General features: G+C 39.3%; 2 protein-coding genes across 2 annotated transcripts in view; both read right to left on the bottom strand.

The window, feature by feature from the left end:
• Window positions 1-15,995, bottom strand: part of tcf25 (TCF25 ribosome quality control complex subunit) — a 62,711-nt gene extending 46,716 nt beyond the window's left edge. The window contains exons 1-7 of the mRNA XM_061964175.2: window positions 15,644-15,995; window positions 14,897-15,013; window positions 14,734-14,799; window positions 13,962-14,086; window positions 5,169-5,234; window positions 4,998-5,080; window positions 2,835-2,965 (exon numbers count right to left, since the gene is read on the bottom strand). Of these exons, the coding sequence (XP_061820159.1) occupies window positions 2,835-2,965; window positions 4,998-5,080; window positions 5,169-5,234; window positions 13,962-14,086; window positions 14,734-14,799; window positions 14,897-15,013; window positions 15,644-15,865 (810 nt within the window). The 5' untranslated portion in view covers window positions 15,866-15,995. The remainder of the gene's footprint in view (window positions 1-2,834; window positions 2,966-4,997; window positions 5,081-5,168; window positions 5,235-13,961; window positions 14,087-14,733; window positions 14,800-14,896; window positions 15,014-15,643) is intronic.
• Window positions 15,996-19,269: 3,274 nt separating this feature from the next.
• cyba (cytochrome b-245, alpha polypeptide) lies at window positions 19,270-22,238 on the bottom strand. Its single transcript, XM_061964174.2, has 6 exons — window positions 22,118-22,238; window positions 21,724-21,793; window positions 21,042-21,116; window positions 20,886-20,969; window positions 20,700-20,781; window positions 19,270-19,830 (listed from the first exon to the last, which is right to left on the bottom strand). The coding sequence occupies exons 1-6, from the start codon at window positions 22,173-22,175 to the stop codon at window positions 19,648-19,650; spliced, it is 552 nt and encodes a 183-aa protein (XP_061820158.1). The 5' UTR covers window positions 22,176-22,238; the 3' UTR covers window positions 19,270-19,647.
• Window positions 22,239-23,130: the final 892 nt, after the last annotated feature.

The raw sequence follows: 23,130 nt of genomic DNA, 5'->3' as shown, positions 1-23,130 counted from the left end.
TCAATCCCGGGCTCGGGATCTTTCTGTGTGGAGTTTGCATGTTCTCCCCGTGACTGCGTGGGTTCCCTCCGGGTACTCCGGCTTCCTCCCACCTCCAAAGACATGCACCTGGGGATAGGTTGATTGGCAACACTAAATTGTCCCTAGTGTGTGAATGTGAGTGTGAATGTTGTCTGTCCATCTGTGTTGGCCCTGCGATGAGGTGGCGACTTGTCCAGGGTGTACCCCGCCTTCCGCCCGATTGTAGCTGAGATAGGCTCCAGCGCCCCCGCGACCCCAAAAGGGAATAAGCGGTAGAAAATGGATGGATGGATGGATGGAGAGATATATATATATATATATATATATATATATATGGTATATATATATATATATATATATATATATATATATATATATATATATATACGGTATATATATATATATATATATATATATATATATATATATATATATATATATATGGTATATATATATATATATATATATATATATATATATATATATATATATATATATATATACGGTATATATATATATATATATATATATATATATATATATATATATATATATATATATATATATATATATATATATATATATATATATACACACACACACACATTAGGGATGTCCCGATACGATATTTGGATCGGATCGGCCGCCGATATTTGCAAAAAAATGCGTATCAGCAAGGCATGAGAAAATGCCGATCCAGATCCAGTTTAAAAAAAAAAACTCTGGTCCGTGTTTTCCAACGCACCGATTTAAATAATACATTCCACTTTTCTGCTGCTCCCTAATTTCCGTTCCGCATTTTCCAGCACACCTTCAACACATCCACAGGTCTGTGGATTCTCACGCAGTTGCTTTTAGCTGCTGGCATTACACGACAGGCTCTTCTCACTCTTTTCTGTGTCTCCCTCTCACAGACAGCAAGCGCACCTTCTTACACACGTCACATACTGTCACGTCATACGTCACACACGTATACGCCCTCGCGGAGCAGAGAGGTAGCAGCATGGCTAACGTTAGCTGTGATGCTAGCGCAGCCGTGCGAGCTACGTTCCCTCTAAAGTGCGCGCCTGTGCAATTGCGCACTGCTCAAGCGTCCTCTGCGCACGGCAAATCTATGCCACGCACAAAATCAAATAAAAAAATAAGCGCATAACAATTTTCGACACACGGACACGACAGAGAAAACAGTTTTCGTCATCATTGTTCAAATATTGTAACGTTTGTCGAGATGCGTATCTCCATTCGGTGCCACACGTCCACACCATCAAAATGCCAAGGCAAACATTTCCACATCAACACCGTATGAAAAAAAATAGTGATTTTTTTAGTTGTGATTTCCTTCTCTGCATGAAAGTTTAAAAGTAGCATATATTAATGCAGTATGAAGAAGAATGTTTTAATGTAGACACATAGAATCATCATACTGCTGTGATTATATGCATCAAGTGTTCATTCAAGGCTAAGGCAAAATATTCAGATATATATCGTGTATCGCAATATGGCCTTAAAATATCGCAATATTAAAAAAAGGCCATAACGCCCAGCCCTAGCTCAATGATGCCATTTCTGTTTGTCATGTATAATTTTGTCTATTTTGTGTTTATCCTTGAATAAACAGGTCAGTTTCTTGTTACTAACCATTGTGTATTATTCAAACTCCCCTAATTCAGCTGGCTGGTTGTTATCAAGAGTACTAAAACCCTTTTCAACATGATTCTGACAACTAAGTAGGCTAAACAACTTTAAACTTTAATACATACTCGGATAGGCCAGTATCGGTCAGTATCGGTATCGGATCGGAAGTGCAAAAACCTGGATCGGGACATCCCTAATATGCATACATACATATATATATATATGCAGCTGAGATAGGCTCCAGCACCCCCAGCGACCCCGAAAGGGACAAGCGGTAGAAAATGGATGATGGGATGGATATATAATATTAAATATAATGAACATATAATTTATAATTAAAATAATTGGATATCACGACTTGTCCAGGGTTTACCCTGCCTTCCGCCCGAATGCACCCGAGAGGGACAAGCGGTAGAAAATGGATGAATGGATGGATATATAATATTAAATATAATGAACATATAATTTATAATTATAATAATTGGATATCACGACTTGTCCAGGGTTTACCCTGCCTTCCGCCCGAATGCACCCGAGAGGGACAAGCGGTAGAAAATGGATGAATGGATGGATAATTGGATATTAAACGTATGTGAATGTTCAACACCTATCTTGTTTTGTGATGACCTCCTTAAGGTTTTGTAATCAATCAGAAATATCAAGCAGCTGAAATGTGCCAAACATGAATAAGTGTGGAGAGAATGTTTAGCATTTTTCCCATCATGCATTGTAATGGATTTGAATGGGTGTAATTTTGTTACGGTGCTTGGAGGTTTTTTTTTTATAATATTCACAGATTTTAGTGAACAAGTTATAATGTGTGACCATATGTGTGGACCTTTGGTGTTGGTTAAAATGTTTTTGTGCCATGACCAGGGAAGGTTGTGTTGATTGGGTCAAAAAAGTAAATGCTGTGCTATCTTCACTGCAAAGCACAAATCACAGTCATTGACCTAACTAACGTTGTCCACAGAATAGTGGAACATGTGTCACAGTCAGATTGTCATACATGTTAAATTAAATTGAAAACACCCTTTAGGCCAAATTCCCTATTAAACTCATGATGTCTAGCGGGCCAAACTGAAGATGCTGGCAGTCCGTCGTTAAGCGTTATTTTAACCTAATGTTATTACTTAAGTTAGAATCAAACACATGCACAGCAGAGTAATGTCTTTTACCACAATGTTGTTTGGATCCATGGATTCAACGGCATCAAGGAACTTGAACTGTACTTGCTGGTAATCCCGGCCATGCTCAAAGGTGAAGTACTGAATGCCATCTTTTGATTCAAGTAAGGTCATTGAAATTCCTGCAGAGACATAAAGCATGAAGTACATACTGTATGCAAGAAAAAGGAAACAAGAGATATAATTACATAAAGACATATAAAAATGACTTTCAGTGCGCACACAGAGGCAGTCATTAGAAGTATGTCCATCCATTTTCTACCGCTTGTCCCTCTCGTGGTCGTGTAGTATCACAAAAGCTGCATTAAACTTCTAATAGTATGATATAAAAATCCCAAAAGTAAGTGTAATACATCTTACTATTGGCTTGAAGTTTCAAAGGGTGTTTATGTTTATTTTATATTTTAAATGATGTCTATGTATATTCTCATTCATCCAGGTCATTGTAATCCAGGGCATTCAATTGATTGCAATTTGTCTTTGAAGACATTTCGCCTCTCATCCAAGTAAGCTTCATCAGCTCATGCTCATACACTTAGATTGGTCAGATTTAGTCTTGGATTTAGATTCAGACTTGAGCTGACCAATATTTTAAATTATTTATAAAAAGCAATGTTTCCCTAAAGGAATGCGATGTATTTGGGGTAGTTGTTTAAAAAGGCTGACAACACATTTGTTACAATTAGTAGTTAGAATACACATTTCAGTTTTTTCTCAATACATTATGCCATTATGCTTACAGTATGCCTTGAGCTATATTAAGAAGCGCAGTTACGATGCACACTACCACCTAAAACAGGGGTCGGCAACCCGCGGCTCCGGAGCCGCATGCGGCTCTTTGATCACTATGATGCGGCTCAGCAGCTTACTTGCCGACCCCCCCGATTTTCCCGGGAGACTTCCAGATTTCAATGTCTCTCGCAGAAAACTCCCAGGATTAATATTCTCCGATTTTCACCCTTACCGTTATAATAAGGGCGTGCCATGATGGTACAGCACTTGGCGCCCTCTACAATCTGTATTAACAGCATGCCAGCTCGACCCCTTGTTATGCAGTATGCATCTTTTGCTTGCAGACGTACGTGACAGCAATGCATACTTGGTCAACAACCACACAGGTTACACTGACGGTGGTGGTACAAAAAAAAAAAACGTTAACACTCTTACTAATAATGCGCCACACTGTGAACCAAAACCAAACAAGAATGACAAACACATTTCGGGAGAACATCTGCACCTTAACACAACATAAACACAACAGAACAAATACCCAGAATCCCATGCAGCCCTGACTCTTCCGGGCTACATTATACACCCCTGCTACCACCAAACCCCGCCCCCACCCCAACCCTGCTCCCTCACACATCAACCCCCCCTCTCTCTGTGCGTCGGTTGAGGTGGGCGGGGTTTGGTAGCGGGGGTGTATAATGTAGCCCGGAAGAGTTAGGGCTGCATGGGATTCTGGGTATTTGTCCTGTTGTGTTTATGTTGTCTTACGGTGCAGATGTTCATGTTCTCCCGAAATGTGTTTGTCATTCTTGTTTGGTGTGGGTTCACAGTGTGGCGCATTATTAGTAAGAGTGTTAAAGTTTTTTATTTTATACCACCACTGTCAGTGTAACCTGTGTGGTTATTGACCAAGTATGCCTTGCCCCGTACAACGTGTAGCTGATCAGGCACGCTGGTTGTAGTGGGTGCTATATGCTGTATCATCACGGCACGCGTGACGCCGTCAAGCGCCATTCATATAAAACCCGCGTGTCGCACCAGCCATCAAATTCCATATTAAGGTATGGGCAGCGTGTCTGAGACCGCTGGTTTTATACATAGCACAAAGCAAAAAAGATACTTTTTAAGTTGTGTTATTTCATTTAAAATTTCAAAAAAATTTTGTGGCTCCCATTGTTATCTGTAATTTGTGAAACTGGTCAAAATGGCTCCTTGACTGGTAAAGGTTGCCGGCTCCTGACCTAAGAGGTAGCCTCAAATCTATTTGAGGGATCTAAATTTATTAGCTGTGGGCCACTAAAATAAATGAAGGTATGGGAAAACCCGGTAAAGCTAACGAGACAAATGCAATGCACAAGCATTACTTCTGCAACATTTCGAGTCATTCTGCATAGAAACAGACAAAGAAATGAAGGCAAAACCAACCTTGCCGGCTGAAGCGAGGCCAGCTGTCCTTGGGGCTGGTCATCCATGTGCTGCGATGAAACTGTCTATTTCGTTGTCGAGGTCTTATAAAAATAACAAGAGGATGAGGGGCATGTAGACCAAAGATGTTGGACACGTAGTTCCTCATATGCACACCAATTATAGCTTTACCTTTGATCCCCTAAAACGGCCCTACTCCCAAAGTATCTCTTCAGCTCCGTCTCTGGGTTCAGATTCCTGGAAAAAAACATTATTTTTAAGAAATATACTGTATATATGCATTGTTATAATTTAGCCACCATGTGCACATGTACTCTACATTGAAGGTCGACCGATATGATTTTTTTGTTTTTTTTAACATCGTTCTTTAGGAAACCTTGGACAGTAGCAACACAATGTTTAATGCGGCACTAATCCTGTGGTTAATTTTGCACTACAAAACATCATGGGATTTCACAAACACCTTTATTACGTGTGTCTAAGAGGTGCATCAACATTTGCATTTCAAAATATGGGGAATCTCCTGGGAACATTGGTAAAAATATGGGATTTCTCTACATCACAATAACTCGCTCGCTACTTAATTTTATAGCGGTTTATGGATTTAATACATTGGAAGGTTTCCTCATGCAGAATACTGAAATATTGTGAACATTTAAATAAAAACAATTCTAAGCTCTTTCTTGTAGCTTATAGATGAAACATTTTTCAAGCTGGCTGACATAATTTCTTCCTTGATTTGTCTGAGTGTATTAGAATGCTACCTCTTCAGCCTCCTATTTATCAATATATTTACACAATGTTTGGATTTTTGGCAGCGATATATTTTCTGTCATCTAAACTTCCATCCGTGTGTGTCGCGTTGTTATTTGATTGAATTACGTGACATGAAACTCGCCGCGCTCCTTGAGCCCACTCGCCCAGTACTGCCGACGGCGGATTGTTTGTTGCAGTAGCGAAACAAACAAAACTGAACCAGTCAGACGCCAGGAAAAAAGGACAAAAATTTTCATTCGGCAAGAAATTAAAGTTTTGAAAGCTAAGCAGAATATATCAATCCATACTGGTACTGTGTCAAGGGAACAACTTTGCAGGACAAAAAAAAAAAAGTAAGAAGCGGGGGCATGGCCGCATAAGAGCTACAGTTGAAAAAAAAAAAAAAAAGGGAAATTTTCTCATGTAGGGGAAACGGGCTGGTGCTTTAACATTGTCTATTTACTTAAATAATTATTTATGTTTTTAAAATACTAAAAACTGATTTCAGATGTATATATATTGTATCTGCTGATGTAGTTCTGTTGTAAAAAACAAAAACAAAAAAACGATACAGATAAAGAGGCCGATACAGATATGTCACAATAGCAGCCTGGTCGATCTTTATTCTACATGCATTGTTTAACATGGGTTTATTGCCTCATACGGACAACGGAAGTAGGCATTGGATTTGGATGTGGCTACGCAGCCTCGCATGCTCATCTGATGAACACTTCAGACCTACCCTTCACCTTTGTTGATGTAACAGAAGCTGAAGTTGACCAGATGATAAGATTGCTCAAATCATCCAGAACAAAATATCTATTTGGCATGAAAACAATTATGGTAAGTTCTCCCCCTGATGATTCCCTTGTTCTGCTGGGTGAGACGCTCACATTGGCAACGACAGTGAAACCTGGAGAGGCGTGAATGAAGGGGAACGGCCGCCCAAATCTGAACCTGAGTGGTGTTTTGTTATTGGACTTTTGTGCTCGTCACAGATTGTCCATAACAAACACCACATTCAAACATAAGGGTGTCCATATGTGCACTTGGCACCAGGACACCATTGGCCGCAGTTTGATAGTTTGCGGTCTCATGTTTTGGACACTCAAGTGAAGAGGGGTGCGGAGCTTTCTACCGATCACCTCCTGGTGGTGATTTGGCTACGATGGTGGGGGAGAATGCCGGACAGACCCGGCAGGCCCAAACGCATTGTGAGGATCTGCTGGGAATGTCTTGCGGGGTCTCCCGTCAGAGAGATTTTCAATTGCCACCTCCTGAGAAATTTTGAATACGTCATGAGGGAGGCGCTGGATATTGAGTCCGAGTGGACCATGTTCCGCACCTCTATTATCAAGGTTGACGGCCGGAGCTGTGGCTGCATGGTTGCATGGTGGTTGGTGCATGTTGTGGCAGTAATACCAGAACCCACTGGTGAACACCAGCGATGAGGTATGTTGTCAAGTTGAAAAAAAGAGTCCTATTAGGTCCTTTTGGCTCATGGGACCCCGGAGGCAGCGGACAGGTACAGACAGGCCAAACAGAACTCGGTTTTGGCAGCCGCAGAGGCAATAATTTGGGACATTGGAGAAGTTTGGGGACGCCATAGAGAACGACTTCCGGGCGACTTTGAAGCGATTCTGGACCACCATCCCCTTCCTGAGGCGGCGGATGGTGGTCCAGAATATGTTGGGGGTGGTGTGCTGTTGACCTCGACTCAGGATGTTGTGGATCAGTGGAGGAAGTACTTTGAAGACCTCCTCAATCCCACTTACATGTCTTCCTATGAGGAAGCAGCGTGTGGTGGGCTCTCCTATTTCTAGGGCTGAGGTTGCCAAGGTAGTTAAAAAGATCCTGGGTGACAGGGCCTCAGGGGTGGATGAAAAACGCCCGGAGTTCCTTAAGGCTCTGGATGGTGAGGGGCTGTCTCGGTGGACAAGACTCTGCAACATTGCGTGGACATTAGGGGCGGTGCTCCAGAATTGGCAGACCAGGGTGGTGGTTTGTCACTTTAAGAAGGGGAACCGGAAAGTGTGTTCCAAATATTGTGGGATCACACTCCTCGGCCTTCCCGATAAGGTCTATTCAGATGTACTAGAAAGGAGGCTACGCCGGATAGTCGAAACTCGGATTCAAGAGGAGCAGTGTGGTTTTCGTCCTGGTCGTGGAACTGTAGAACAGCTCTATATTCTCTGCAGGGTCCTTGGGTGCATGGTAGTTGGCCCAACCAGTCTACGTGTGCTTTGTGGACTTGGAGAAGGCATTCAACAGTTTCATTTGGCCAGAATCTTCAGCTCTCACTGGATCGGTTCACAGCCAAGTGTGAAGCGAGTAGGGTGAGAATCAGCACGTCCAAGTCTGCGTCTAAGTCTGAGTCCATGGTTCTAACACGGAAAAGGGTGGAGCGCCATCTTTTGGTTGGGGAGGAGATCTTGCCCCAAGTGGAGGCGCTGTATGTACCTCTGAGTCTTGTTCACGTGTGAGGGAAGAGTGTATCATGAGATCGCAGGCGGATTGGTGCGGTGTTTGTAGTGATGCGGACCCTGTATTGATTCGTTGTGGTAAAGAAGGAGCTGAGCCGGAGGGCAAAGCTCTCAATTTACCGGTCGATCTATGTTCCCATCCTCACTTATGGTCATGAGGTTTGGGTTATGACCGAATGGACAAGATCACAGGTACAAGCGGTGAGAAGCTCTGTCATTTGGGAGGAGCTCAAAGTAAAGCCGCTGCTTTTCCACATTGAAAAGAGCCAGATGAGATGGTTCGGGCATCTGGTCAAGATGCCCCCACGGACGCCTGCCTGGGAGGTGTTTAGGGCACGTCCGACCGGTAGGAGGCCACAGGTAAGACCCAGGACACGTTGGGAAGACTATCTCTCCCGGCTGGCCTGAAAACGCCTCGGGATCCCCAGGGAGGAGCTGGACAAAGTGGCTGGGAAGAGCAAAGTCTGGGCTTCTCTGCTTAGGCTGCTGCCCCCGCGACCCGACCCCGGATAAGTGGAAGAAGATGGATGGAGTTCCCCACTATTTGGTAAAAGGCTGCTGTCACTGCTATTCACAAAAATGGTGATCTTCTGTCTCTGAGCAATTATTGGCCTATCAGTATTTTAAAGTAAAGTACAAGTTAAAGTACCAATGATTGTCACACACACACAGTAGGTGTGGCGAAATTATTCTCTGCATTTGACCCATCACCCTTGATCACCCCCAGGGAGGTGAGTAGAGCAGTGGGCAGCAGCGGTGGCCGCGCCAGGGAATCATTTTTGGTGATTTAACCCCCAATTCCAACCCGTGATGCTGAGTGCCAAGCAAGGAGGTAATGGATCCCATTTTTATAGTCTTTGGTATGACTTGGCCGGGGTTTGAACTCACAACCTACCGATCTCAGGGCGGACACACTAACCACTAGGCCACTGAGTAGGTGCCTAGTAGTTTGCCAACAGTATCCAAAATATTGCAGAAAAGCTAATTTCTCAAAAAATAACCACCCACCTAAACACAACACAATTTTCTGTTCATCCTATGCCATTGGGTTTCAGAGCACAACACTCTACAAAGACAGGAAATGTTTATTTCACAGAAAATGTCAAACACCTGCTTGACAAAAGTGGAGTTGTAGGAGCAGTGTTTCTTTACCTGAAAAAGGCCTTTGACACTGTAAATCAACATCACATAATAATAGCAAACTCAGCAGATGTAACTTCACACAAAGCGCAATCAAATGGAAAGTGTCATACCTTTCAAATCTCATCTGCAGTCTGTTAGAATCAATTATCAATATTCTCCCATCCTCCCTCTGCCCACAGGGGTCCCACTAGGTTCCGTTTTGCCTGCTATAATTTTCTTTATATATTGATGACCTCAGTGTGCCAAAATCTATTTCTTCAGATGACAGTTATTTACAAACATTCAAAAAACTCTTACAGGCTGCAGATAAACTGTCATAATACAACAAATTGGTTAAATCTATGTTGCTTGAAACTCAATGTCACTAAAACTGTTGCTATGTTTTTCTCAAAATCTAACATTGCCCACAAGGACATAAATATTTCAGTTTCTGGTCAAAACATAAAAATCGTGACAGAATACAAATATCTTGGAGTACGAATAGATTAAAAAATGACAATCAAATCTCACATAAGAAACGCCTGTAACAAAGTAAAATACAACTTAGCAAATGTCCGGTTCATCAGATCCAACTTATCTTTTCAGTCAGCAAGACTATTTATGCATTCAATAGTCTTGTCACATTTTACATACTGCTTAACCACAGGGGAACAACATGTCTGACAGTTGCAAATAAATAAATAGTTTGACATTCCTGAAACCCTTTTAACCTCCAGTTTGACTGCTAGGTCAAATTGACCCGAACAGTAACTATGTGATATAAACATGCAGGTGGTTGCAAATATGTAAGAGGAACCATTTTCATATTATACGTTGATTATACTAATTAAGGCAAGCAGAAGAACTTTCATATTGAAAAAATACTATAAACTATTTTTCATAGATTTCAACTTTAAAATATGTCAACTTGACCCGTAACATAACAGGAGGGTTAAATTAAAAGCACCTCTCGCTTGCAATATAAAGGCTATGAGTCCCATTACACATGATTAGGGATGTCCCGATCCGATATTTGGATCGGATCGGCTGCCGATATTTGCCAAAAATCGCGTATCGGCAAGGCATGGGAAAATGCCGATCCAGATCCAGTTTTAAAAAAAAAATTCCGTCCGTGTTTTCCAACGCACAGATTTAAATAATACATTCCATTTTTCTGCTGCTCCGTAATTTCCGTTCCGCATTTTCCAGCACACCTTCAACACATCCACAATTCTCACGCAGTTGCTTTTAGCTGCTGGCATTACACTACAGGCTCTTCTCACTCTTTCCTGTGTCTTCCTCTCACAGACACAGACACATCACATACTGTCACGTAATACGTCACATACGTCCTCTCCCAGCAGAGAGCGAGGTAGCGGCATGGCTAACGTTAGCTGTGATGCTAGCGCAGCCGCTAAGGTGCGCGCCTGCTCAAGCGTCCTGCGCACGGCAAATCTATGCCACGCACAAAATCAAATAAAAAAATAAGCGCATAACAATTTTCGACACACGGACACGACAGAGACAACAGTTTTCGTCATCATTGTTCAAATATTGTGACGTCTGTCGAGACGTTTACCTCCATTCGGTGCCACACGTCCAGACTCCACACCATCAAAATGGCAAAAATGTCTACATCAACACCGTATGAAAAAATTAGTGATTTTTTTAGTTGTGATTTCCTTCTCTGCATGAAAGTTTAAAAGTAGCATATATTAATGCAGTATGAAGAAGAATGTTTTAATGTAGACATGCAAGCCTTGAAAGAACATTTTGAAAATCAAGACTAAATTTCCTGCAAATGGGTGCATTTCTACCCTATATTTTAACTTTAGATTTATTCTCATATCAAACTCTTTTGGCTGTCTTTTTGACACTTACATCCGGCGCCCCCCTCCACACCCTGGATTATAAATAATGTAAATAATTCAATGTGATTATCTTGTGTGATGACTGTATTATGATGATAGTATATATCTGATAGTATATATCTGTATCATAAATCAATTTAAGTGGACCCCGACTTAAACAAGTTGAAAAACTTATTGGGGTGTTACCATTTAGTGGTCAATTGTACGGAATATGTACTTCACTGTGCAACCTACTAATAAAAGTCTCAATCAATCAATCAAAACACATAGAATCATCATACTGCTGTGATTATATGCATCAAGTGTTCATTCAAGGCTAAGGCAAAATATCGAGATATATATCGTGTATCGCAATATGGCTTTAAAATATCGCAATATTAAAAAAAGGCCATATCGCCCAGCCCAGTTCAATGATGCCATTTCTGTTTGTCATGTATAATTTTGTCTATTTTGTGTTTATCCTTGAATAAACAGGTCAGTTTCTTGTTACCAACCATTGTGTATTATTCAAACTCCCCTAATTCAGCTGGCTAGTTGTTATCAAGAGTACTAAAACCCTTTTCAACATGATTCAAACTCCCCTAATTCAGCTGGCTAGTTGTTATGAAGAGTACTAAAACCCTTTTCAACATGATTCTGACAACTAAGTAGGCTAAATAACTTTAAACTTTAATACATGCTCGGATAGGCCAGTATCGGTCAGTATCGGTATCGGTCAGTATCGGTATCGGATCGGAAATGCAAAAACAATATCGATATCGGATCTGAAGTGCAAAAACCTGGATCGGGACATCCCTACACATGATTGCAATGTTTATCAATCAATCAATCAATCAATGTTTATTTATATAGCCCTAAATCACAAGTGTCTCAAAGGGCTGTTTCTATTTTCAGAGTAAAGACACTACATTTTACATTCCATATGTAATGTTATTTATAAAAGGTATACAAATATATATTTTACCCTGTGTTAAAGCAACGCAGTACTATGTTTATACATGGAATATCATAATTACGTGTGCCTAATAGCCTTATTAGGCAGTTAGATGGGTCAAATGCATACCTGCCAACTTTTGAAATCAGAAAAACTTAGTAGCCAGGGTCCAGGGGCCGCAGGCCCCGGTAGGTCCAGGACAAAGTCTTGGTGGGGGGTTCAGGCTTCGCCCCCCGACGCAAAATGATTATTAGCATTCAGACAGGTTAAAATGTTGCTAAAACCATCACTTTTCTATCAGTCACAGTGACTTTTCAAAACAAAAATATTACAGCAAAAATCATATGGGTTGATTGACATGTTTATTCTGTAAGCTAACTTCAATAGTTTGAAATTATTTTGACAGTTAATGCCAGTTATCCTGTCAACCTTTCACAAGACTTCAATTAGTTAATTGAAAGTATAAACAGTATAAACACTTTTTACAGTAAACAAATGGTAAAACAGTACTAAACAATTCCATTAAAAAAAAAATTGGTGTCATTATTAACTTTCTGTCCAAGCTTGTATAATCTACTGCCTTGTTCAATTGTAAAAAATATTCTGTGCCTAAAATTCACATTTCTATCACAATTATCATACTGTAAACATAGTAAGCTAACTTCATTAAAATTAATAGTCCTGTCAATAGCATGGAATTACAATTCAAATGTAGTTTTTTTGTAAGCCTTTCAAAAGAATTCAAAATATGCAAAATTAATGAAAATTAATTTAAGCCATCAGACACTTGAAAAATGGCACATCACATCTCTAATGTAATCATTTTAACTTTTCAACAGAAATAGCACTGCAAAAATATTAAGGACATACTTCTGTATTTTGGTAGTTATGCTATCAACATTTAACAAGATTTCTTCAACTTGGACTTGAAAGCATAAATAGTATAAACACTTTTAACAGTTTAACAGTACTAAACAATTCCAATAGATAACATTGGTGTCATTACCTTTTTGTGGCTAAAATCCGAAAAACGTTGAAAGTTTTCCACTTGTATCGCTAGCAACGGCATTAGACTTGTGTTTTTTTGTCCCAACGTGGTCTTTTACATCGCTAATTCCTCCGTGTCCGATCGAAAAATCTTGTCTGCACAAGGTGCAATTCGCGTAGTTTTCACCCTTTTTGGAACGGATAATTATTCCCGTATAGGCTTTTGAATATTCTTCACGGAATGACTGCAGTTTTCTTTTCGGTTTAAGACTCGTTTGCGATTTTTCTCCGGCTGATTCCATGATCGTTCGCTCGTTTGGAAACAATGGCAACAGGTGCCTCGTGCTTGGCAGCGGTGCTATAAATAGCCTCGCGCATGGCATTCGGAATGGCTCGATAGGAAGTTACGGGAAGCAGGGTCGATTGTCAAACTTTTAAAAAAAAAAATTTTTTTAATTAATGAAAAACCGTATTTTTTATCACTGCAACCGTAACCCAGAATAGGTTGATGAAAACCGTACTAATTACGGGAAAACCGGAGTAGTTGGCAGGTATGCAAATGCAGAGAAAAATTTCGCCACACCTCGTGTGTGTGTGACAATCATTGTCAAGTACCGAATACAAAATACATCTCTCAGTTGGATACATTAGAGTAATCCACAACCACATTAATAAATATAATATTAAATAAATACCCGTGTGTTTGCGTCAGTCCAAACAGAAAAGTATTAATATTTTTGTAAAAGAGATGAATATTGGTGAATGTGGTGTGGTTAACCTGTACAAACTAGACAATGGTTTACTTTCTCACCTGTGCTCCACATGTAAGACGGGTCTTCGGTCAGATGTTCCACAATTATTTTGCAATGTCAAACCATTGGACTGCTCCATGTTTTCCAGCAATATATCAATGTTGTCATCTGGAACCAGTACCTCCTGACATCAGAGAGATATCCATTGTGAAATACTATTTGGGAGACTCAGTAAATCAAGCAGTGGATGTTTTTTAAACTTGTGTGAAGAAGTTGCCCCCTCACCACACCTTGTCCAAATTTGTTTTGTTATGTTTGTGCTGCAAACCTTTTTGGTTTAACTTTTATAGTTTTTAAGTTATTAACATTTTATGTTACTATTCATTACAAGCCCTCCAACTATGTCAAAATCTTCCTAAGCTTGTACCATTTGTTTGTGCTGGCTTGTGCTGCAAAACTTTTGGTCTAACTGTTATTGTTTTATAACATTTTATGGAGCTGGTTATTAATCATAATTTGTTATTAATTTAATAACTAGTTAGAGCAAAATTGTTTGCACCACAAATGATTGGGACTGGATTGGGGGAATTTTGAAAAATATAATAGTTAGACCAAAATGTTTTGCAGCACAAATGATTGGAGAAAGTCTGGAGAGCTGGTTATGAAAACAAACATTTAAATACCATTAAAACAATAACATGTCAACAACTTAAAAACTATAATTAGACCAACAATATTTGGCAGCACAAACGTTCGGGACAAGTTTGGGGAAATCTGGATAAGGTGGGCAGGGGCAACTTCACACAGGTCGTTTTCAAACTGTGCATTTACCTGTACATTTTCCGACTTGACTTTCACTTTCTTTTTCTTCTTCTTTTTCTTAACACAAGCCGCAGGCTGAAAAAGAATACAAAACAATGACACTCCAACATCATGCATACGACAGTATAATAATTGAAATTCAGGACAGTCCCACATCCCAACCATGCTGTACCTCATTTGGCCTTTGACTGCTGTTTTCCTTGCTGTCAATGTGTCCTGTTTCAACTGATTTATTTCCTTCAACATTTTCTGGGTCTTCATCTGCTGAGTTTTTTTCTGGATCACTTATCTGGTAAAAAAAAAAATTAAAAAAGTAGATTTTTTGGCACATTTCAATTTGACCAGGGCGAACATCAATCAATCAATCAAAGTTTATTTATATAGCCCTAAATCACGATTGTCTCAAAGGGCTGCACACGCCTCAACGACATCCTCAGCTCAGATCACACATCAGGGCAAGGAAAAACTCAACCCAATGGGCTACAATGAGAAAACTTGGAGGGGATCGGTGCAATGGACGTCGAGTGTTGAGAGTCCAGTCCATAAGGGGCCAGCAGGGGATCATCTTGAGTGGAGACAGGTCAGCAGCGCAGAGACGTCCCCAACTGATGCACAGATGAGTGGTCCACCCCGGGTCCCGACTTTGAACAGCTAGCGGTTCATTTGTGGTCACCTGATCTGTGTAACCCCTCTCTTTAAATCCTAGCAGTTCTTCCTTAGTGGACAATACACAACAAGTATTGAGAATTACCGACATACTGTTTGTTCTCTGAGCTTGATAGAATACGGGCTTGCATTCTAAGTAATGCAAACATAAATATGCAACACATGAATGGCTTTATGAAACAGGCTACCAAGAGCAGCTAGCCGCTGCTAACATGCAAAATGACATTACATATGAACTCTGGTGTCACTTTACCATCTCTAAAATGGCACAGATGTTTTTACGCCCCTTGTTTTTCTTTGACTTTGGGTTAGTGCCATTGCCGTGTGGCGGTGGACTGACGCCGGCCGCGTTCAGTTCGTCTCCCTCGCTCTCTGCCACTTCATCGGGGCTACCTGTCAAAGTTAGCTCCTCGATGGCCACCGCCTCCTGGCCCCGCTGTTTGCCTTTAAGTCTTCGCAGAGCCCTGCTGGACATTGTCCACTGCCTACTTTGACACTTTTACAACAATGATGGCGACTAAAATAGCTTTTCTTAAAGCTAACATAAACAACAAACAGGTACAGTCATATTTCTGGAGTTTGTTCTTCTTCTGTTTGTTTCTTGGCAGGCGCAACCGCTTCATCGAGCTTTACTGCCACCAAAAGGACAAAAAGAGAATATCACGCAGATCATGCTGAAGTGTAGTTATTGTGTATTACAGGGGTCACCAACCTTTTTGAAACCAAGAGCTACTTCTTGGGTACTGATTAATGCGAAGGGCTACTAGTTTCCATCCATCCATTTTCTACCGCTTATTCCCCTTTGGGGTCTATCTCAGCTACAATCGGGCGGAAGGCGGGGTTCACCCTGGACACGTCGCCACCTCATCGCAGGGGCTACCAGTTTGATACACACTTGAATAAATTGCCAGAATTAGCTAATTTGCTCAATTTACCTTTAACTCTATGTTATTATTAATAATTAATGATATTTATCTTTGTGGAAACACTGATCATCTTAATGATTTCTCACAAGAAATATATATAGAAACAGATAAATATCAATATGCAACACTTTATTTTTATATTTTCTCTAAGTGCACATTTTTCAAATTGAACATTTTCAAATGATCACTTCTAAGACAGTCTTGTGAAATCACAATATCCCATTTTAACTAGCCAGCCACTAACATTTTTTAACAAATCATGAATTACTTTGCACCATGTTTGTACAAATAATAACTCTTGTAAAATACAAAAGTCAACTCTCAAATGTTTTAATAAATCATGTCACACTTTGACACCAAACCTGTTATCTGTTTCTTTGTCAGTTAGTGAAGAACAAGTCTTTAAAATATTTTCTTGGATTTTCAAATTCTATTTGAGTTTTGTCTCTCTTAGAATTAAAAATGTTGAGCAAAGCGAGAACAACTTGCTAGTAAATAAATAAAATTAAAAAAAATAGAGGCAGCTCACTGGTAAGTGCTGCTATTTGAGCTATTTTTAGAACAGCTACTCATCTGGTCCATACGGGCGACCTAGTGCCCGCGGGCAACGCGTTGGTGACCCCTGGTGTGTTAGTTATTTTTGAGCATGAGGTGAAACCTTCAGGAAAAAAAATATGTTCATGGTGGACATGACTATTATTAGATAGTATAACTAGTAATACGACGATAAATTTGCCTTGGAAAACAATACAAACAACAACATACCATAAGAAGCTGAGAGCTACACATTTATGGTGTCCTTGTTCTGATGATTAACTTATTATGCTGATAATATATATTTGTGCCATGAATTGATTAACGTGGACTTAAACAAGTTGAAAAACGTATTCGGGTGTTACCATTTAGTGGTCAATTGTACGGAATATGTACTGTACTGTGTAAACTATACTGTCTCATATAATGTATTCTCTTCCTTTGCAATCTACTAATAAAAGTTTCAATCAACCAATCAAACAATAGTAGACAACAAATAAACAGTAAATAAGACATTGTAGGTCAGAAACATAGAAAGAAAATAAGACAGACAGTTTATCCATCCATCCATCCATTTCCTTTGGGGTCGCGAGGGGTGCTGGAGCCTATCTCAGCTACAATCGGGCAGAAGGCGGGGTGTTTTGTAAATAAGTTTATTAGTTTATTATTTCTTCGTTCAGTGGTCAACAAAATAAACAAACAGTTTTACATAAACAAACAGTTGTACATCCATAAATTACCTACAATGTCTTATTATATATTCTTACTTTCTATTTTTATTTTTATACTTTGTAGCACTTTGAGATTTTAACAAATGTAAAGTGCGTTAGAAATGCAATTCATTATTATTTATTATTATAAATTGACCCGAAAGGGTTTAGGCTGAAGTTGAGCACTTATTTTGCCTAACCCTATAAACAATCTCAAATACAAGATGAGCTTTCTAGAAATATGAAATGTCCTTTACACAACACTATTTAAATATATACACAGTAAAGACATGGGAAATATCCCTGTACACGTGTTGGTTTAACATCCATCCATCAATTTTCTACCGCTTGTCCCGTTCGGGGTCGCGGGGGGTGCTGGAGCCTATCTCAGTTGCATTCGGGCGGAAGGCGGTGTACACCCTGGACAAGCCGCCACCTCATCGCAGTTGGTTAAACATTTGTACCAATAATATACTATATACAAACACTTATACTTCCATTATTATTTATATCCCACATTTAGTTTTGTAATTAACATCAATCATAGGATTAACTATTGTGTTGATTCAAGAGCGATATATTTTCCTAAGACATTGGGTTTAAAGTTTTTTTTAAATGTGTTAATGGAACTGGAACATTTTAAGGAATCATCCAAGCTGTTCCACAGATAAACCCCCCTGACAGAAACACATCTACTTTTTAAGCTAGTTCTTATGTTTGTTTTCTGAAAGACAGCTGAACCTCTGAGGTCATAGGCACTCTCCCTGGGTTCAAACGGACCGCTAATACAGTAATTCTCTTTATCAGCAGGAGATGGCAATAGAGGTTCAATCAAAACACAAATCAAAGACTTCTGGGGTCATTTGTGTGTGATCTTTTTTTAACAAACCATGTCGATATGCTCACATGTTAATACAGTATGATAAGAAAAACAATAGCTTTGTGCTACTGGTGACAAACTTATGCTGAATATTAACATTAACAAAAAACATCAAGTTCCTCACTTTGTATAATGCCTTTTAGCAGTTGTTTATTTAAAAAAAAAAAAAAAAAATTCACATTAGGAAAGTGACTTGGGCCAATTAACTTTAATTACTATGGAATAAAAAAAATTAAAAACATTTTTAAATAGTAAGATGGAGTTAAATTCAAATATTAATACATAACGATAAGCTTGCTTTGTAAAACTAAATCCAACACAAATAGTAGCAATTACTGTGCAGGCCATCTAAGAATACAAGTAATAAACAGTAAGTTCATAAATTTATGGGACAACAACTGAATTATGAATGTTTTTTGTTTTAAGGCAGATATATATTGACTGCTTAAACATGCATCTAAATACGCTAATTACATTGTTAATGTAATATTATAACTAAGCTTGAACAGCTGTTTAAAAATGGAGTTTCACACAAAAATGAGGAAGTAATCTTCCTCATATTCCCGCACAAGACATTAACTGTGACCCAACAAAACTATCATCTATTTGGAATGTGCAACGTCAGTGCACTGAACTTGTTCAACAACCTACCGTTCTCCGAACAAAATATCAATTTGTGCATTGAGACATGTAAGCGTAGAAAGCAAGTACAGAAAATATGACAGGGGGGAAATTCTAACTTAGTGAAACTCAGGGTGTTTTCACAATGGGAAACGGAATATATTGTCAGGTTTAAAAGGAGAAGTAAGTCAATAAAATGTAGACCCAACAAAGATAACAATTTATTTACATTATGGAGAGGAACATATAAACACAACTTTATATATATATATATATGTATATATATATATATATTTATATATGACAGCCTATCAGTGTGACACAGGCAAAAGAAACCAAATGTCAATGCTTTCAAGCTAAGTTTAGTGCAGTTGCAACAGTGAATAGATATGGCAGCTGGAACAAGAAACCTTCATCGCAGGCGTAAACATGTATTTTCATTGTATGTGATTGCCACTTAGCAACTGCAAAGTATGTATTGTGACATACTTTTTTTTTTTACTCCATCAACTGTTGTACTAAGCAACACTTTGGCATAATGTTTGAGGGGAAAAAACACAAAACGGAGAAACATGTCAGTTTACTTCTACTCAGTGACAGTCATGGGGTTGTCGTAAGAAGCGTCGTCTATGTAATCAACATTTTTCCTCCGCATCTCTGGTGGAGGTCTTGGTGGAGGATTCTGAGGGGGATTCTTAATGCTTGGAGCCGGCCTCCTTACTTGCTTCTTCGGGAGAATGGGCTCCCAGTGTTCACCATGAATGGCCGCCTAAAAAATTGAGTAAAAATAAGAAACAAGTCAGTATTAAAATAATATAGCAATGCAAATGTGCCGTGACTCAAACTGTTAAATAAACTGTATTTATTATCAGTAAGATGTAACAAATGAGCCACCAGTAGTGCCCCGCGATCCCTGGGAGCCCCCGTTTTGCATGAAGGAGCGAATGACTGTGACAAATCCTCATCAACTGTTGAATTTTGTTGTACTTTTTTAGTGCAATGACAAATAAAAGCATCTTGTGTCTTGAAAAATGTCAATGGATGACTTTTGCCACAAACACATCCCTTCCTGCTCCATCACTGATAACAATTTGACAGTCACACTTGCTCTCGTGGCGCACAGCATAAGTCCTCATTTTGTAAAGCAGAGGTACTAGATTCGAATCCCAGTCGGATTTAGGGACGTTTATAAGTGTATGTTTAATAATGTTAAAATTGTTATTTTGCACTACAAACTATTTAAAAATGTGTTTTAGTACAAAACATGCATCAAATTAAATTAAAGTTTAAGTGAAAAAGTAAAAAAAAAAAAAGATCTTATGTCATTTAAAAAAAAAAAAGTGTAGAAAACATAATGTAACGGGGAAATGGGGGGGCCCTTCAAATACAAATATGTTTAGGGCCCCTGTTTAGCCTGGGGTGGCCCGGGTTCACCACAAAACCCTTAGAGATGAGATGGCACAAACAAGTGCAGAATGACTCTGCCACACCTCTTTCTGGTCAGATTTCATTACGGAGGTATGTCTCAAGAGCTGCACCAGTACTGAAACAATCTCTTCCTTATAGCCTTGCAGCTATTTCCTTGTTTTCATCAACTTCCTGCATCGGCGTTTGCAAAAATGCAACAATTTCACTCACTGAAAGGTAGATGAGGCTGGCGATAGCCAGGCAGACGCAGCCAAGGACAGTAGCCAGCATAAAGCCAGCAGGAACACAAAGCCTGGGAAACAGAAGCTTCATTAGAGCAAGGCAACAACAAAACAAGTCTTTGGTTGGAAGGAATGCTGCCTTGCAATGGAAAGATGCTTTGTCTTTTCAACTCACGCAGCGTGAAGAAAGGCTCTGATGTAATAGTTCCTTGTCAGGGGCCCAAAGGCTTTCACGCACACAGTGAAACAGTACTGGCCCCTGTAGAGGACAGAAAAAGAGAGGATGAGCATTAAAATAACATGTCAGCCATCATTAAATGGCACCACTTACTTCCGTTCAACACCCGTGCCTTTTGCCTTCCTGCTTCTCGGGTACTCCAGCAGACACACAAACACGCCAGCAGCGCTGCACAACGCAGTCAAGAACTTTCTTATCGAACAGGTTTTGGGCAACGGGTGTAATTAAACAGGAAAAAGCCTCTTTAAATACATACCAGTGGTTCGGAACATACAGACCAGTGATTCTCAAACTGTGGTACGTGTACCAATAGTGGTACGCCACAAAATCACTTGATTAAATTACGGTGTTTTATTTTCCTATATTTGAACAAAAGGGGTAATGTTAAAACGATGTGAAATGTTACAGTGGCCATAAATATTGAACATACTATAAAACCTCTACCTTGTTTTTAATGAATACTTGGGCATACTACACTACTTTATTTTAATGTTGGTCATTATGGTGGTACTTGGAGAGCCAGGTTTTTTCTAAGGTGGTGCTATGTAGAATGTCTGTGAGAATGTGCAGAGAAAACCTTTAAAAATGATGATGCATCATATTCCAGCATTTATTGTCATACAAGCACACAATCATTTTCCTTAAATCCTTGAATGCTGAATTATAATAGCTTTCGGTTTGTGTCATTTGACTTTTTTTTTTTTTTTAATATGGGCCCCTTGTATCAGGTATGAGTTGTACATATACATGTATGTAACGAAATATAAAAGGATACATAGCATAGGCTGCAAACTGCCACCCCCTGAAGAGTCCTGCCACCCCCACAATGCCACCTGTAAGGAGAACTGAAAGAAGGAAGTGTGTCAAAAATGTCAAATTCAATGAAACAATTGCATGACCAAATAAATAGTAATAAAAAAGGATGAAAAATTGGTTTTTCGGGCAAATTCTGGTGCTTTGTTATTGTACACTGTCCCTGTCAAATAAACAATTACTTTATTCCTTTATTACACTTAATCATTAAAAATAATAACTTTTAATTCAGGTTAATATCATTGAGTAACATTTACAAAAACACAGAACTAAAAAAAAAAAGCAATAATCGGTCATAGTTCAACAAATATCAACATCATACAAACCAAATTGGAAATAAAAGTATTTTAACTTACTGAATCCAGCTGCTAGAGCCTGCTCATTGGCCCACATAGCCCACTCGATCTTCCCCATGTTGTCTTCTGCGTTCTCTACAAGGAAATGCTTTCTCCAATGAGAAATGTGGGGTGCAGCATGAGATAAAAGGTGACGACCTGAGCCCGCCCACTGACGTCACTTTCGACAGGGGAGGAGCAACTGCAGCGTAGCTTGTGAAACGTTCCTGTTGTCAGTAGGTCAGTTTACAGCCAGTCACATTTGACTTTTAAAAAATATATATTATTCTTTAATAGTAAATTCTACACCTATTTAGCTTGCTAAATTGTTGCTTTGTACACCAACAAACATATTCAATAAACAGACAGAAAGTGTAAAGAAGTCAATTTCATTTTTTTTTTTTCAGTGACTGCTGGGATTAGGTCTTAAACAGTGGTACCTCAATTTAAGAGTGTTTTGCGATAAAGCTGTCTCTCAGCTAATTGTCATGCTTTAAATTACGAGCAAAAACTTGCGTTACAAGCGTCCTTGCCACAATGAACACCTTAAGATTCGCCCAAAACATCTCGTCATATCGGTTGAGATCAACATAACTTTGTTTTTCCAAGCGTTGGAAATAAGAAGGACAGTGCTGAGAAGAAGTGGGTGATATTCATTGAATAAAAACGAGAAATGATCAAAAACATGACGGATCGTATTGCCAACTTGGCAAAACAAATGGACCGTATCACTGCAAATCCTCTATTGAAGCAGAATGAGTCCAACACTAGTCAAAAATGTTAATATGTAAACGGCAGACATTTATTCATTAAAAAAAAGAAGCTGCTGATGGTGTGTTTGAAGGAGAAGCAGCTGGAAGAAGATATTGTAGAAGTACACTCTCCAAGATAAATGCTGTACATTATTACTTTTATGATTTAGCCATCCTGTCTCCTAGCAGTGTTGACTTCCAACGGCTGCTGAATATATGTACAGATTATGGTTTAAAATATGATGTGAAATATAATGTCAAAAAGAGTGTCATCATGATATG

The sequence above is a fragment of the Nerophis lumbriciformis genome, linkage group LG06 (genome assembly GCF_033978685.3).
Source record: "Nerophis lumbriciformis linkage group LG06, RoL_Nlum_v2.1, whole genome shotgun sequence".
NCBI lineage: Eukaryota > Metazoa > Chordata > Actinopteri > Syngnathiformes > Syngnathidae > Nerophis > Nerophis lumbriciformis.
The sequence above is the reverse complement of the archived record's forward strand: the minus strand, read 5'-3'. Positions and strand labels throughout refer to the sequence as shown.